The sequence below is a fragment of the Leopardus geoffroyi genome, chromosome B4 (genome assembly GCF_018350155.1).
Source record: "Leopardus geoffroyi isolate Oge1 chromosome B4, O.geoffroyi_Oge1_pat1.0, whole genome shotgun sequence".
Classification (NCBI taxonomy): Eukaryota; Metazoa; Chordata; class Mammalia; order Carnivora; family Felidae; genus Leopardus; species Leopardus geoffroyi.
Window position 1 is genome coordinate 122219107 of NC_059341.1, and position 18789 is coordinate 122237895.

The 18789-nt window shown below is 38.1% G+C and overlaps 1 protein-coding gene across 1 annotated transcript in view; it reads right to left on the reverse strand.

Moving 5' to 3' along the window:
- Positions 1-1913: 1913 nt before the first annotated feature.
- The window catches only part of SLC5A8 (solute carrier family 5 member 8), a 55158-nt gene continuing 38282 nt past the window's right edge, over positions 1914-18789 (reverse strand). Inside the window, exons 11-15 of the mRNA XM_045464192.1 lie at positions 15333-15419; positions 12064-12269; positions 7823-7926; positions 2909-2988; positions 1914-2649 (exon numbers count right to left, since the gene is read on the reverse strand). Coding sequence (XP_045320148.1) covers positions 2524-2649; positions 2909-2988; positions 7823-7926; positions 12064-12269; positions 15333-15419 — 603 coding nt within the window. The 3' untranslated portion in view covers positions 1914-2523. The remainder of the gene's footprint in view (positions 2650-2908; positions 2989-7822; positions 7927-12063; positions 12270-15332; positions 15420-18789) is intronic.

The window sequence follows — 18789 nt, forward strand, 5'->3', positions numbered from 1 at the left end:
ATTGTTGTGTTTCAAAATAATTAAGAACATTAGGTGATTTTATTTACATTATATTAACATTTTACCCCTATTTGGTTTTGTCCAAATATTCAGATAAGATAAAATATTTTTCATAATTAATAACAGTACTTTGATTTCTTAAGAATCCTGTCTGTCACTGTGATGTATTTATAAAGGTAAAATATTAACAGTTCCCAATGTCACAAAGATATACTTTGTTAAAGAAAGTGGACAAGAATGGAAGTACCATATCTCTCATGAAGAATACACTGCATAAGGCACCTGGGTGACTCAGTCGGTTGAGGTCAGACTTCTGCTCAAGTCATGATCTCGTGGTTTGTGAGTTCAAGCTTCACATTGGGCTCTGTGCTGCCAGCTCGGAGCCTGGAGCCTGCTTCGGATTCTGTGTCTCCCTCTCTCTCTCTCTTTCTGCCCTCCCCTGCTCATGCTCTCTCTCTTTCAAAAATAAATAAAAACATTAAAAAATTTTTAAAAAATATACTGCATAATCCCTTGGCAGTTAGATAAGAAAAAAAATTATTTAAAAAGTAGACTTTGATTTCCAAATTTGAAGCATTCTACACACATATGCACTTTCACTTATTAAATAATTAACAGTAGTTCAAATCACACTTGCATAAAATAAATAAGATCATATCTAAGTACTCATTAAAAAATTGTAGAAAGATTTACAAAGTTTGATGTATGCTGACAAATATATTGATGAAAAAATAACATCTATACATGTATGAAATATATGAACACATCATTAATTTAAATGTTATATAAATCTCTTTGCTTTAGATAAATGCTACTTCCTATTTATTTTATTTCTTAATGTTTTCGATTGACAATCTCTAAACGTACAGAGCATGCTCACCTAAGTATCAGAAAATAAGAAAAAGTATTTAAATATAAAACATTTTTAATGTACCTAAATGTTTCTCACATTATTTGAAAACACTGTAAAGAAAAAAAAATCTATACAGGATCTAATGGGGGAACTATAGAAAAATATAAGTTATTGATAAAAGCCTGTGACCAAACTCTTAGCTAGAAACGTAGCAACATAAGCAAAATAAACTTTGAGATTGCTACTTGAAGTTTTAAACCGTGGAACAAAGCATATAGTTAGTAATTCCAGAACATTAAAAAAAAAATTGTAGTGTTTGCCTATGTAATTTAGCTCTTCAACCAGATGAATACACTAGAATACAAGACTTCTAAGCATATTTACTTTTAAATTTAATTGACTGCAAATTAGTTGACATTCAAATTAATATCATTCAACATAATCATGTAATTCCATGCAGCTTAACCATTTTAATCATGTAAATGTTCTTGGGTCACCAAATCCTTAAGTACCTATAGTGAAAGTACTTTAGTCAGTATCAGGCTCATAGGAGTTTATAATTTATAGTCTGGGATTTAGTGAACCAGGAGTAGCATGGTTCTAAACCTGGGGTAGCATGATTCATATTGGGTGTCTCAAGATATACCCAAGCCCAAGGTAACAGAGTAAACAGGAAATTAGGAAGGCAAGCAAAGCAAAGTTGTACAACAAAACCACAGTTGGGTCCAAAACTAGGATTGCATATAAGAACCAGAGTCTAGGGCGCCTGGGTGGCTCAGTCGGTTAAGCTTCCATCTTCAGCTCAGGTTATGATCTCGCAGTCTGTGAATTAGAGCCCCATGACAGTCTCTGTGCTGACAGCTGAGAGCCTGGAGTCTGCTTTGGATTCTGTGTCTCCCTCTCTCTGCCACTCCCTTGCTCATGCCTCTGTCTCTCACTTTCTCTCAAAAGTAAATAAAAAAAAAAAAAAAAAAAGAACCAGAGTCTAAGGCAATATAAGCCCCCAATGGTTAGAAGCTGTAGATAATTAGCTGAAAGGCACAAGAATAGATACACCACACCAAGAAGACCTTGATCATTGTTCCATCCCAAACAGGACGCTTCTTGATTATCACCTTCCTGAGCCAGAATTGGTTCCAAGGTTAATATGTTCCCTGATAGAGCTGATATGGATCAATGTGAAGCAAAGATCTAGATAACATAGATCTGTCACCCCATTGTTTTCTAAAAAATAGAGTATGTAGTAGAAGGGAGAAAGCTCTTTTCAGTATTACTTATGATTTTGGTAAATCCTAAAACTGATATGCTAGCACCAAATGCATGGAAAATACTTTTATGAATGACCAAATTTAAGAATATGCTTTTGACCATTAAGTATGTGCATATTAATCTATCAGCACATATGTGGTCATAATTTTCACAACTGCAGCCTCATTAAAATAAAAGAGAAATAGAGGAAAACACTGACACTGAAACTCTTAACTCCAGAGTAGCATCAATTATTGAGTCTAGGAACTGAAGAGTCAGGACTTTGCTTTAACAAAAATTTCCCCCCAAACTTTACTCATTATAGAACCACCCCTTCAAAAAAAATCTAAACCCGGCCCAATTTTCTTAGAAAATATATCAAATTGGGACACTGTTTAAGATCATCTAATATCACAGCTGCTTCACAAACGAGTCCCATTGATCTTGCCACTTTGGTCTGTGAAGTTCAATTCAATATGGTTGAAGGCAGGGTTATCAGTTCCACCATCTTCTATTGGATGAGATTTATAGCTTAAAGTATGCTTCTTCTAAAAGAAAATGTTAATACAGTGATTAGAAAAAAAGTAACTATTCAATTCTAAATAATTGTTACTGTTTTTCCTTCTTTAAATCAGCTTGGTAGTCTACTGAGGACGAGATATATAACAGAAATACATCATCAAAGAATAGGTCAAATACGTTCCTTGTCTATCAGAGTTCAAAAGAGAGTCTAAGGACTAACTAGTATTCTATCTTGGGGGTAAAAGCACAGTCTTACTAATTGAAGGAGAAAGAAAGCCAACTTACTTTCTTAAAAATGTCAAAATTGGAAAGAAAGTCCTCTTTGGTTAGTAGGAATCTGCGGTCTAAGTTTTGTTTTCTTCCTCCTGAAAAACATTTACATTGTTTACATTGTTAGAAAGATAACTGTAACTACCCAGTGATGGCCCATCATACAAGCATTTGACTTGGGTGCATTCAACTCTATGCACTTATAAAACACAAAGAGAAAGAGAAATCTTTTAAGCAGTGCTGGAGACTTGGCTCACCATTTCCCTTCCCTTAGTCACACTCAGATTCTGCAAGCCTCTCACTATGATAAATATGAGTCTGGTGTTTAAAAACAAATGAGATGGGGCGTCTGGGTGACTCAGTCGATTAAGCGTCCGACTTCAGCTCAGGTCATGATCTCACAGTCCGTGAGTTTGAGCTCCAAGTCAGCTCAGAGCCTGGAGCATGCTTCAAATTCTGTGTCTCCCTCTCTCTCTGCCCCTCCCCTGCTTGCAGTCTCTCTCTCAAAAATAAAATAAAAACATAGTTTTTTTTAAATAATAAAAAATAAAAATGAATAGATGGCTCTTAAATGCAAGCCGCCTACTCATATGGTGCTTAACCTGAGAAAGAACCCAGTACTCATAGGGAAACTGGTTTAAAAGCATCCTCTCTGATCTACCAATAAAATATCAAACCATCTGCCTCTGTTTCAGGCAGCGGAGTTGCACTCCTCCAGTTTCAAGGCTGTGAATGTAGATGTATGTGAAGAAGTGCAGGAAATTATGAAATGTCAAATAAATTGGTCAAATGAAAATCAGTATGATGATTGTGTTGGATTCAACTCCTCTTCCCTAACATTTTGCTTTACAAAAATTATTTGTAGATACAAATTATTTTATTTGTAGATCGAAGACTAAGCTTTTTAAAACTGTGTGCTCCTCAAACTACTTTAGTACAAAGTACATCCAGGAGATGTACTTAAAACACAGATTCCTGAACTCCAACCTGGACTAACCCAGTTAGAAACTCTGGGGTAGGGCCACTGAATCCTGATTTTTACCAAATTTCCAAAGTGATCTTTATGCTATCTAATATTTGAGTGCCATCACTTTGGTACAAATATTAGGCTTTTAATTATGGGAACCTCTGCTCTTCCAGAAATGGGATCAACTTTAAACTAATCAAGTCAACATTGTTGAGTAACCACCACGTGCTAGAGACTCTACTAGGTGCTGGGGAGACAGAGATGAGTAAAACAATTACTGTACTCATAGCTCGCGGTCTACTTAGGGCATTATTTACCCCACTTACTAATGAAGAGACAGACCCACTTACGGTGGGTACATGGTTAGGTGAAACTGAAATGCCAACCAAGTCTGTATGGCCTGAATTGTTACAGATTCCTAGTATCCTGCAGTAGATCTTTTTTTTTTTTTTTTTTTAATTTTTTTTTTTCAACTTTTATTTATTTTTGGGACAGAGACAGAGCATGAACGGGGGAGGGGCAGAGAGAGAGGGAGACACAGAATCAGAAACAGGCTCCAGGCTCTGAGCCATCAGCCCAGAGCCCGACGCGGGGCTCGAACTCACGGACCGCGAGATCGTGACCTGGCTGAAGTCGGACGCTTAACCGACTGCGCCACCCAGGCGCCCCTGCAGTAGATCTTTAAATTTATTTCCCCAGAAGTGTTAGGATTTCGTGTTTCTAATTTGTTTGTTTTTCTCAAGGTGCTCACTGCTGTTGTGAAATGGGAATAAGCCATATGAAATTAATGAAGTTGTATTGCTTCTTATCACTGGATGCCTGCTCAGCTGGGTATAGCATTACTTTATAAAACAAAAGATATGGTTGTATATGGTTATCAGAATAAAAACTTTTAAGCAAAAAAAAAAGGGAATGTTGAAAGGGAATATTCCGATACTCCATTTTCTTTTTTTTTTCTTTTCAAATATTTATTTAAATTCTAGTTAGTTAACAGACAGTGAAATACTGATTTCAGGAGTAGAATTCCATGATTCATCACTTACATATAACACCCAGTGGTCATCACAACAAGCACCCTCTTTAACACCTGTCACGCATCTAATCCAGCCCCCATACACCTCCCTCCATCAACCCTCAGTTTGTTCTCTATCTTTAAGAGTCTCTTATGGTTTGCTTTCCTCTCTCCCTCTCTTTTTTTCTTCCTTCCCTATGTTCATCTGTTTTGTTTCTTAAATTCTACAAATGAGTGAAATCATATTGATATTCCATTTTCTTAAAGAAAAAGGAATGGGTTGAATAAGAACCTAATGTCAAATAGCACAAGGAGACTGTTGATGTGTATTCTTGATCTGAATAATTGAGCTATTTGTGAGAAAAGTTTAAAATCTGTCTTAAAATATATCAAAACGGACAAAAAGAATAAATCTACTGTGCTGGTAAATTTATTTACGAAAAAAGCCACAGTCCTTTTTGAAAAGAAAGAAAATAGTTAAAAACAGCTGTTTGAAAGGTAATAAATAGCTACAAACTTTATCATAAATGCATAAGAATTATACATTGCAATATCATTGTTGATATATTAATATTACTACTAACTATTGATATCATTTATTAATTATAAATACAAGTATCACAGAAGCTTGAAAGGCAGTGCTATTCAGGAGTTACAAAATCATAATTGATAGTAGAATTTCTTCTACTACTTTCTACTTAGAATTTCTTCTACTATCAAGTGGCACAGTGATGGTAGCCTTGTAGCATAAAGCAAACAAAGACATCAGACGTCCTAGGACAAAAGTATAGGATTTCTGACTAGTTATTGCACATTTGAGGAAAAGAGCAGTGAGCTGCCTTCCCCCATTCTGGTTGCTATGGAAGTACATGTGTGAGGGAATGTAGGAAATCAGGGAGCCCAGCACTTCTCACCAACCACCCTGCTATCCTGCTTTCAGCCACCAAGATCGTTCACCTGACTTACTGTAATAGCTTCCTACCGGCCCTCCTTCCTTTACAGATTATTCTCAAAACTGGATCAGAATGCTCCTTTGAGAATTATGGAAAAGTAAATTGAAAAAGTATCCCATGTAGTAGACCTAAAAGACACAGTTATGGAAAATAGGAGAGAAAAGAGAAGAAAATTAGAATAACTGTCTGGGACTCAAACATTTGACTAACAAGAGTTTCCATAAAGAGAAAACAAAAAATCACAAGAAATTACAAAAGAAATAATAAGGGGAAATGCCTTAGAACTGAAGGGCATGAGTCTTCAGTTTGAAAAGATCCTACCAAGGCCTTAGGGCAAAGCAATCATTGTGAAATGGGTCACATACAAAGGGCCAGCAGGTAGCGTGGCACTGGCATCTTAATAACAACACAGTGAACTAGAAGAAAGTTAAGACATCCTCTCAGAGGGGCACCTGGGTGGTTCAGTCGGATGAGTGTCTGACTCTTGATTTCAGCTCAGGTCATGATCTCATAGTTTGTGAGATAGAGCAGAGTCCTGAATGAGATTGAGCCCTGCGTCGGGGTCGGCCCTGACAGCACAGAGCCTGCTTGCAATTCTCTCCCTCCCTCTCTGCCCCTCTCCTGCTTGCACATGTGCACATACACACTCTCTCTCTTTTTCTCTCAAAATAAATAAATAAACTTAATATGTTTTCACTCACATGTGTACCTTGAGAAACTTAACAGAAGACCATGGGGGGAGGGAAGGGGAAAAAAATAGTTACAAACAGAGAAGGAAGGAGGCAAACCATAAGAAATTCTTAAATGCAGAGAACAAACTGAGGGTTCATGGGAGGGTTGCAGGGGAGAGGGAAAAATGGTGGTGGGCATTGAGGAGGATACTTGTTGGGATGAGTGTTGTATGGAAGTGATGAATCATGGAAATCTACCCCCAAAACCAAGAGCACACTGTATACACTGTATGTTAGCCAACTTGACAATAAATTACATTAAAAAAAAAAAAAAAAGACATCCTTTCAGAAACAAGAAAGTTATTTTCAACCTAGGATTCTCTACTCAAACAAATGATCAATCAAGTATAAGGGAGAATTAAAGACATTTTTTTACAGAGGTACCACATTTTCAAAATCTCTTGTCTACACTTTCTCAAGAACATGCTAAAAGGATGTGCTCCATTCAATTAAGGGGATAAACAAGAATTAGGAATAATGGGACACAGGCAGCAGGGAATACAACACAGGAGGGAGACAGATGGAACTCGCAGAATAAGGACATGAAGTTCCAGAACAACAGCTCTGTAGCAATCCCAGAGAGCAATGTATGTATCACGTGTATTATCAGTTTGTTTTTTTAAAAAAGAATGTTTTTTTAAGTGTATTTATCTATTTTGAGAGCGAGAGAATGAGTGGAAGAGGGGCAGAAAGAGAGGGAGAGAGAAATCCCAAGCAGGCTCCTCACTGACAGTTTTTAAATAATGTTTTTAAAATTTATGGAATCTGAAAAAAGCTTCATACTATGTTTAGATATAACAATTGTAGCGATCATTCCTTACCTGCGTATACTTCTTTAAAGTTTACAAAAAGTCAGCATAGGACAATGAAAAGATCTGATGCAGGACTGTTGTAATAATATGTGTAAAATCCCTAGCATTGTAGTAACTACGTATAATATTTTAAAGACCTTATTTTTATCTTACAGCAACCTGTGAGATAGGGAAGTCAATCACCACTAACCTCAATTTACACAGAAGAAAGCTAAGCCTCAGAGTAGCTATACAGTCTTCCCTAAGTTCATGCAGCTGGTACATGGTGGAGCAAAGGTTCAAAGAGAATCTTCTGCTTTCAAGTGTAGGCCCTCAAATTTCCCATGAGGAAAATGGAACAAGTAATTAAACTAGTTGATAACAGGACTATAGTAAGATAACATCAGCAGCTATAAAACAGATATAGTAAAAATTGATATGGAGGTAAATACAATACTAAGGTTTAGATAGTTACCTGTTGGCAAACTGATTAGCATTCCCATGAATAATGTTACCAAAGTTCCAAGAGTGCTGAGGTAGAGATATGATAAAGAATACCAGTTATCCATCAGTGGAGTCCTGAGAAAGAACAAAAGCATAACTGTAAAATTTCATGTAATGCTACTAGCAACTAAGAGCAGTCTCAATAATCTCCATGCATGGCAAAATCAAAATAAAATATTTAATAATGTTTTTAATGTCATAATCTGCAGTTCCAATTTTATCTTATTGAATCAAGAATTAAAAGCCTGGGGGCGCCTGGGTGGCGCAGTCGGTTAAGCGTCCGACTTCAGCCAGGTCACGATCTCGCGGTCCGTGAGTTCGAGCCCCGCGTCGGGCTCTGGGCTGATGGCTCAGAGCCTGGAGCCTGTTTCTGATTCTGTGTCTCCCTCTCTCTCTGCCCCTCCCCCGTTCATGCTCTGTCTCTCTCTGTCCCAAAAATAAATAAAAACGTGGAAGAAAAAAAAAATTAAAAAAAAAAAAAAGAATTAAAAGCCTGAGGGAAAAATATTAAAATCCTGGCTTAACCTTGACCATACACTATAATGCTAAATGTCCATGTGTATTCGTTCAACTTTGCTTTATGTCCCAGGCACTGTTCTTGTCATTAAAAAGTCTACCATAAAAACGGCTGACAGGGTTCCTGCCTTCATAAGGTTTACATTCTAATGGGGAGAGAAATAAAATAAACAAGTAAACTGATAAATATAATAATTTCCACTGGTGGAAAGTGCTGTAAGGAAAATAAAACAAGGTAATGTGATATTAACAGAGTGGAAAGAAGGAACTACACTCCAACATGGAGTCAGAGAAAGCCTTTAGGAAGAAGTGACATTTGAACTGAGACCTGGAGGAAAGTTCTTGAGGAAAGCATCCTAGAGAGAGGTAACACCAGCTGACTAAAGCATAGTGAGCAACAGAGTTACACAAAACAAGAGGAAGACGGAGTTCTTTTTTGTTGTTAGGCTTGTATGAAGTTTGGATTTTACTCTCTGAGCAGTGGCTCTCAGGGAAGTACTTTAAATGGAGGAGTGACATGATCTAATCTGTTTCTAAAATGATTATTCTAGGATCTCATTTTCAGCTTTAATAGAGTAGCTTGATTTAGACCAACAATTCTGCCAAGAATAATGTATAAAAACTGGGGCAAAGAGCAGGCACATTTTTTTTAAGATACCAGAGAGTCACAACAATTAGAACTTGAGGGGCCAAGATCCCAGAAAGATGGAAACACACTGAGGTGAGCTATTGAAATTAAGATGTGGTATTACTGGGAGAAAAAACGAACAAACAAAAAACAAAAACAAAAAACAGACAAAGTAGAACAGAAGAGAGAATCAAGAAACAGACCCACAAGAAAATAATCATCTGGTTTATGTCAAAGTTGACAGTACTTTGTAATGGGGTAAAGGGAAGTTATTTCCAATAAGTGGTACTTGGTTAATCGAATATCCATATGGGAAAAAATGAGTCTTGATCACAGCACCCACAGAAATCAATTCCAAAGGAGATTACATTCATAAATGTAAACAGTTAACTAACAATAAAGCATTTAAATTAAAAATTTGAAGAATCTCTTTATGACCTCAGGATTGGCAAAGATGTAATTGGGATACACAGAAGATGTAATTGGGATACACAAACATATAGGAAAAAGACGGATAAAGTTGAACATAATTAAAATGAAAACATTTCTGGCCACCAAAAGTATCACTCAAAGAGTAAAAAGGCAATCCACAAAGTGGGAGAAAAATATTTTCAAAATATATTTTGTATCTAGAATATATCAAGAACTCCTAGGGGCGCCTGGGTGGCTCAGTGGGTTCAGCGTCCGACTTCAGCTCAGGTCATGATCCCACAGCTCATGAGTTTGAGCCCCTGTTGGGCTCTGTGCTGACAACTCAGAACCTGGAGCCTGCTTCAGATTTTGTGTCTCCCTCTGTCTCTGCCCCTAACCCACTCGCATTCTGTCTCTCTCAAAAATAAATAAACATTAAAAAAGAACTCCTAAATAAATAAGAAAAAAACTGAGAATGCATTTAAAAATGGATCAAAGATTTCAACAGACAAGTGGCTAAAGTAAATATTCAAATGGAAATGGCCAATAAATATATTAAAAGGTATCAAATGTAACTGATCATAAGGGAAATGCAAATTAAAACTACAACAAGCTATCAATATATACACATCAAGCACTGGGAACTTAATAAAAACTGAATGTGGGTAATGGAAATGCAGAATCTAGACGACCAAAGGGTATTTTATTTCATCTTCAGCTGTGAACTTTACTCCCCTTGTACTCTAGCGACATTGACTAGGTGTGATTTCCTAAGGTGCTACGTGGCTTCAGAACTTCATGCCTTTGCATACACTATTCCTTCACTGTGTGATTTTCTTCTTCCTTTGGTCCCTCTGCCCAACCTGTTCACCTGACTAATTCCAATTTATGTAATCCTCTAAGAAGGTCTCCTTCACTCCACTCAGGAAGAGTTAAGCTCTTCCTTCTGCTGGCTCTCTTGATCACCTATGAATACCACTTACCACAAGCATTATTTGTGTATCTTCTTGTCCAATTTCCCTTCTGGTCATTTTCTGTGGTAAGAATGACTTTCCAGACCTCTGTCTAGCCAGCCTCCGCATCCTTCAAGTCCTACCTCTCCAAAGTCTTCCTGCTACTCACTCCAACCTTGTTTATATTCATTCTTTTAACAAGTATTTATCAAGTAGTTATTACTATTTATCATGTGCTAGTTTTATACTTATTTTATACTTACTGTGCTTACTGGATTGATTGTTTTGTGTACATTAGCATACTCTCTCCAGCTAAATTATAATTTCCTGGAAGGCAGGAACCACAGTGAAAGGGGAAGACTTTCTAGGGATATCATAGAAATGGCTAGCCCAGAGTTGAGTATGTATTCATTCTTAAAAATTCTTGCTTATTACCTGTTATTTTATAAACAAGCTAACCTATAAAAGTAATTATTATGGTACCAGGTATATACTAAACCTCAGTTAATTTATTTGTTTCAGAATCCAAATAACTATTTTGCCTCAGACTCTTAAATTAAGAGAGATATTTACACAACCAGGACAAATGCTAAGCAAAACTGTGAAACAAGTACATCCTGAATGTCCTCCCACATACCATTCCATTATTTTCTTCTCCCTTTCTGACTGTAACAACTTGCCTCTACACATGCACATTAGTGCTTTCATGCTTGTCCAAACTGCTCCTTGCACTTCCTTGCCCCTCACCCCACAGCACCCCACCTAGTCAGACCTCCCCCAAATATGCCTCAGGCTCTGGAACTACCTTTTCTTTCTATTTATGAAGCATTTGCCAGCCTTGAACTTCCATTGGCAGGCATTCTCATAGTTATATTTTCTTTGGAACATGAATCACTAATTGTAACAGTCACATTCCTTCTCTCAGGAGGGTGTCCAGCTAAAGTGGGCATGAGTCCTTAATGGCTTCATTCCAAGAAAGCTGGAGCTGGGGGCAATAATTGGGGGGCAACAACCTCATATCCATACTCCTTGAACATTTCTATTGGGGTTTATGCTTTAAGGCTGTACATATAATTGTCCACTATAGAAAGTCTTGCCCTCACATCCACTATATAATAAAACACTCACCTATTAGCAGACCCACAACATTTCATTAAATCAGACAACATAAGGATCCACAAGCCTAAAAGTATACCACATACAGAAAACTCTAGTAAGAATATCACAGCTGCAACTCATTGCTAATGTTCTAAAGGTTTGGAATCTTTAAACCTAAACAAATAGCAATAATCTAACGTATTTAGATGATTGTAGCTTTTAGTCTGTAAAATCTATACCTCAAAGACTATAGAAGCAATGTTCTTTTATAATGGTACTTTTCATTTTAAAAGGTTCTTAGTTGACAAAGACAATTTTTCATTCAACTAGAGCTGATATTTGGTAGCATTTACCCATAATAGATTTTTTTTTGTTACAATTCAAGTCTTCTCCAGATCTGTAAGCATGACAGAAGTGTATAAAATTAAGAACATATGGCAATTTTTGCTCTTTCTGAGCAAAATACCATAGCCAGCAAGTCACAAGGGCTCTACCCATTTCAGATCAGGGAAAAATCACAGCACTGCAGGCAAGACAGAAAGCAACTGTTCTCTACCTGTCACATACATTTCTTAAAAATATGACATACAAAGTTTAATTCAATACCTTTCAGCACCATATACTTGAAAAGCACTAGTAGAAAATGGCATTTCTGTGGTTGTCACCCAATTTGTCACATTGTATGTGCTGTTACAGCCATAGGTTTCAAGGCTTAGTGGCATAGTTCTCTCAGGCAGTGGAGGATACAGTTGAGCTCCAATTCCTACCCACAAAGAAACAACAAATCCAGCCAGAAGACCAGCAAGTGCTCCCTGTAAAACAAGAGTACTTTTAAAAGAAAAAATAACACAGCTTGCTTTGAGATGGAAATTAACATTAGAAGGTTAAGCTCAACGTGGTCCAAGTCAGATTTACCAGCTTTTCTCCTAAAATCATCCCTCTCTCAAGATCTCTGCCTCTTGTCAAGAGTGGCAGGGGCCACTGGTCCTTTAGCCCAGAGCCCTGGGGAGTCTGTAACCCCATTCCCTTTTCCATAACCCTACCTAGCCAATCACCAATTCCTGCCATTTTTCTTTTAGTTGATCTCATAATTCCATTTCTTCTACTCTGTTCCATAGCTAGCACTCTGCTCTGGCCTCCTGCTTTCTTCACACCCAAATAACTACAACAGTCACATCGCTGACCCCAGACCAATTGCCCCCTATATTTTTATTTAGTCTGTAAACAAATGGTATGCCATATGAACAACAGATTGTGAAGGAGAAATCATACACAGAGTTTATTCCTATACTTAACAACATGCACGATTATAATTGTGCTTCAGGGTAATTAGGGGAAACCAGGAAGCAGTTTTCACAAATGACTGCCATGGTGCATATAACCACACTTAGTATTTCTAAAGACAGGTAGGGATGTCCTCTCTGAAGACAGCTGGTTTCCCAGTCCTTGGAAAACTTGGAGTCCCCACTTCTGCTTTTCATCAGTAATCCGGATGTTCTGCTGGACTTTGAATGATTTAAGCCCTAGTTCCAAATGATGGGGACAAAAGCAAAACTTGGGCTAGGAAGCCTCTTCCCCTGTGGTGAAATTTTGCCCCTTCCTTTAAGAATACTGACCAGGGGCGCCTGGTTGGCTCAGTCAGTTAACCGTCTGGCTTTGGCTCAGGTCATGATGTCATAGCTAGTAGTTTCAAGCCCCACATCAGGATCCATGCTAACAGTGTGGAGCCTGCTTGGGATTCTCTCTCTTTCCCTCTCTCTCTGCCCCTCCACCACTCTTACTTTCTTTCTCGCTCAAAAATAAATAAATAAACTTAAAAAAAAATAATACCGACCAGACAATGCAGCTTGTGCCTCAGGATCCCCATAGAAAGGACAGGGCAGAATATTTGAAGTCAGGGGGAAAACATAAGCAAAATCATAGGGTAGGAAAAAAGAATGGTGTGCTGATGGGAGAAAATAAAGGCTGATGACCAGATCAGAGGATTTGTGTTAGGGACGAAGACTGTGAGCTCCTTCATTAGGCTGTGAACCTTGAAAGCAGAATTAGATTTCTTTGTTTTTGGTACCCCAAAACTTATGACACTTATGACAGTGCTGGACATATACAGGAGTTCAATAAACATTTTTTCAATATTATGAGATTGGAATAGTAGGGTGGCCACCTGTTGACAGGCCAGACTTGCTTATTCTCAGCATTGTATACGGTTTGTTCAAAGATCTGCAAAATTATAAAACCTGTGAAAGCAGAAATATTCAGTGCTCTCTATTTCCAGGACAGTACTCAGCTCATAAATGTTCAATGAATGAATAAGAAGAGGGGAGGGAACAAGGGAGAAAAGGGAAGGAAGAAGAGAAGCAAAGGAAGAGAAGGAGAAAAGGAGAAGGGGAGAAAGGGTGAGAAGGTAGGAGGAAGAGAGGGAGGCAGGAAGTCCACTCCAAGGTAAGAGTAGATATTCTGGTGAAAAATGTGGATGCAGTAAAAAGAGGTACCTCCTATGACAGGAATAATATCATACTTCTCTTGAAAAAAGGATATGTGGGACCTTGTCTGCTACAGCTTTTCTGGAGGCACCCCGTGGTGGCAGTAAATGTCAAAAACCAAAAGTCAATCCTGTTTTAATGTTTCAAACACTCAAAAAGCACTGTGCACTTCAAAATGCAAAGAGTCTAACCAAAGCTTCAACATTCTGAGGTTGATATGAACCATTCTCTTTCACTGTGATTAATTTCTACAAAACTTGCGCTTCATATGATATTTCATTGAGAATTATTATTATTATTTAGAATTATTATTTTTGTGAAGTTTTTGTTTGTGTACAGTTGACACACAATGTTACATTAGTTTCAGGGGTACTGAAACACAGTGATTTAATGTCTATATATATTATTTTATGCTCATCACAAGTACAGCTACCATCTGTTGAGAATTATTTCTCTGAGAATTATTAGTAATAATGGTAACAGCCTTTATTAGTAGCTGCCTTACCAATCCCTAATGCCTCATGAAGAAAATGGAATTCTAAATGTAAAGTCATAGTTTTGTGGTTATTCTACATCTGTCTGAAACAACAAAACATGCATTATCAGTTTTTCCTGAATGTCAGCCTATAGCAAGCCTGATTAGATGGAGTTTCCCTTGGCTTTCACAGAAATAATTTCAATTTCATTTACTAGTACAAAATCTAGTACTTCAAAGCACAGATATGTCTATGTAGAAGAGAGATATTACCTTATTCTGGATACTATTCCCAACTATGATCACCCCTTTGGGGCCAGAACCATGGTGTTGGAGCTATAGCTTTAAATATCAGGAATATAAACTCTCTAGTCAAGGTGGTGAATATCTTATCTTATTGCTTCTCTTTGCTATACTCTGGCTAGTCACAAGTATCCTCAGCTCTATTGCCCTTAAATCTTTCATATCTGAGCCTGTTGATCTCCTTTCTTTAAATCCTAGTGATTAATTTTCAAGAAGGGCAAAAAGATAAATGCACAAAAAAGTTGCTCCTTTAGTTATATAATATTCATAATATGTTACATATAATATGTTTTATAGCATATATACTTCAGTTATATAATATTCTATATTATATTTTAATTATATAATTATAGAATATATTATATATTATTAATTATATAAATATTTAGTTACATAATATATGTTGTTTTGGCAATTTCCATTTAGCTTTACATATGCACAATCCCAGTGCATAGTAATTTATTGTACACCCCAGCAAAGTCAATATGAGTAATTAAGTCATCAAGTCACTAATGACAGATATCAAAGGAACTATATCTTTACAACTGACAAAAATTGAGCCACTACTATATTTGGGAAATTAAGCTTTACACATATTCACTCTTTATACTTACAATTGAGTTGGCAAAGGGAACCAAAATGCCCAAAGCAAACAAGCCCAGAAGTGGTCCACCAATCATGCCAAATATGCTGAGGGCTGCCTACAAAAATAACAAAAAGTCAACAACTAGTAATCTCAAATACCAAGTTAAAAAGTTTCAAATAAATTTCATCAGAATGAGAACTTAGTTAGCCTCTTCCAGAAAATCATGGCAGCCTTATCATTGGCAAATAGGTCATCAGAACTTAGAAGCTTCTGTTTCTCAGTCTCAATTATTAATCTGTTCATTGAGGTACCTCAATAAAGGAAGCAAAACATAAAGAAGGTAGAGAGTCATGAGACAATGGGAGCACCTATATGAATGCATAAGACAAGAGGAACATTACTCCTCCCAACTGTTTTTGCAGGTGTTAATAATCAATCACATTACTCCTTTGTGCTTTGATTCTCAAAATCTTCTGCAAAACAAGACTGTGGATAAGTACTCCTAAGTGAACAGAGATGGCAATGAAACCCAACACCATCTTTGGTTCCCTAAGAATGGAATTAGAATGAAAACCAGGATTTAAAAAAAAAAAAACAGATTGATCAAATCATGTAGAAAGATTTAAAATGTAATTGGCTAACTGTAACCTTTGTTTTGATGTATAGATGTCAAAAGAAATTACAATGTGAACAATGGAGATATGCAAATAGCTAAAAATTCCAAGAGATGTGAGTTCCCAATAATCCAATGGCTAATTTTTAATAGTGGATAGAACCATATAAGAAGAATTAGGGAACACATTAGTTTGTCTACAGAGTAAAGGGGCTTGATAAAACAGAATAAGCAAATCAAAGAAAAAACATTGAGTCAAGAAAAATCTTATAGGATACAGACGGCATTCTTAGGTTAACAACAATTACAAAGCCTACCTTTTGGACTATAGAAGGGAGTATGGATACAGATGACAAAGAACTATTGTTTGAGGAGAATATGGGCTCAGAATATCATCCTAAGGAGTCATTTCACAACTTCTCTTGAACCAGAGCCCAGGAGGAAGGGAGATAGACTTCAGTGCATAATGTGAAATAAGTCACAAGGCCCACGAATCAGGCTATGACACTATGACAGTGTGACCTGTGAGCCAGTGTTGGAGACACAAGGAATATATCCCCAAAAAGATCTATCTCAGGAAATAATACTTAAGTTAGAGAGGAAGCAAACAAAAACTGGCTTAGAGTTATGATGACATACCTAGAACACCCCACTGCATATACTCAGGCCAGAGTTGATATATGATAAAAAGGGAAATTAACCACATTAAGAGCTATAAGCGATAATGCAGACTACAGAAGAATAAGCAATAATGCAGACTATGGAGGAAAGCACATTCAGAGGACTTTTGCTGGTTATGGCTTAGCTTTACTAGATAAGCTTGGTGCATCTGGACATAATTCATTCACTCATATAGTCAAGATGAGATTAAGCTATTTTAACAACTCGTATGCCTTAAGCAATAATCAACCAGAATGGACCCACGCCTTAGGTCTAAAGAAGGAGTCTGGACGACCTGCTTTGTCCAGCATTGATCTTCAACTTTCTGGAACATGGGGAGGTCCAGGAGTCCCAGACAGGGAGCCTAGATGCCCAGAGAAGGTCCAGGGAGCGTTTGAGGTGATAAGTGGATATTTATGAACAAGTACAAAATAGGTACATTCAAGCTGAATTTATTAAATGTCTTGAACACTGCAGTAGACACCAGATATTTGATACAGTGTTAGACAACAATGTCAAAATTTTTTCATGGAATTATACACTATTTAGTAAAACAGACATTAAGTAAATCACTACAATATAATATGATAATGGAAATAAGAATATGGTAAGAGAAACACAAAGTGTTCTAAGAATATGTGGCAGAGGGAAACTAAAAAGTATGCAGGGAACAGAAAGGATGTTTAAGTTGAAACTTGAAGAATAGAAGATGGCAGTGTAGGAGGATGCTGGACTCACCTCGTCCTGTTGATTGCTTAGACTCCACCCACATAGGCCTAAATAACCCAGAAAACTGCCAGAAGACTATCAGAATGGACTCTCCAGAGCCAAGTGTAGACAAGAGGCCCACGGAAGAGGGTAGGAAGGGCAGAGAGGCGGAGTGTGCTACACGGACTAGTGGGAGGGAGCCGTGGCAGTGGAGGGGCAGCCCACAGGAAGGCAGAGCCCCCAAAGTTTGGCTTGCAAAAGGGGAGGGGCCGGATTGTGTGAGTTCTGAAAGCCAGCGGGACTTAACATCTGGAATGTTAAAAGTCAACAGCTCTGCTCTCAGACAGTGGGGAGGGCGAGAGGACGCCTGGAGGGAGAGTTGTTGAGCCCCAGAAGGACACAGCTCAGCAGGGGAACAAAGGCACTGGCAAGCACCATTTCCCTCTCCTATCCCCCAGCTGAAATTCCAGAGGGAACCAGTTCCTGTCGCCGAACTTGCTTGCTTGCACAGCGCAAACGCCCAATGCTTTGCTTCTGTGGATCTATCCCTGGGATGGGCCTGCCTCCCTCCCGGTGCTGCAGGGCCCCTCCCACAGGGGACCATGGAGGGCAAAGCGAGCTAAGCCTGCCCCTCCCTCCCCTGTTCACCTTGTGGATCCACCTGGGCTAACACGCCCTTGGCCAGATCCCATCAAAGCAGCACCACAAGCCTGGCAGTGTGCAAGCAGCCCAGACAGGGGCCATGCCACTCCACAGTGAGTCCTGCCCCTGGGAGAGGGGAAGATAAGGTACACACCAGTCTGACTGTGGCCCCAGCGGTGGGCTGGGGGCAGACATCAGGTCTGACTGCAGCCCCACCCACCAACACAAGTTTCTCTGGACAGCACAGGGGAAGTGCCCTGCAGTTTGGAGCTACCGCAGGGACTTGCCAAAATGATGAAACGGAAGAATTCTCCTCAAAAGAAACTCCAGGAAGTAGTGACAGCTAACAAATTGATCAAAACCAATTTAAGCAATATAACAAGAATTTAGAATAATAGTCATAAAATTAATCCCTGGTCTTGAAAAAAGCATAGAGGACAGCAGAGAATCTATTGCCACAGAGATCAAGGGACTAAAATATAGTCATGAGGAATTAAAAAATGCTATGAATGAGGTGGAAAATAAAATGGAGACGGCAATAGCACAGATTGAAAAGGCAGAGGAGAGAATAGGTGAACTAGAAGATAAAACTATGGAAAAAGAGGAGGCTGAGAAAAAGATAAAAAAAAATCCAGGAGTACGAGGGGAGAACTGGAGAACTAAGTGATGCAATCAAACAGAACAATATCCGTATCCTAGGAATTCCAGAAGAAGAAGAGAGAGAGAGAAAGGGGCTGAAGGTATACTTGAACAAATCATAGCTAAGAACTTCCCTGATTGGGGAAGGAAACAGGCACTGAAATCCAAGAGGCACAGAGAACTCCCTTCAGTCGTAACATGAATCGATCTTCTGCACGACATA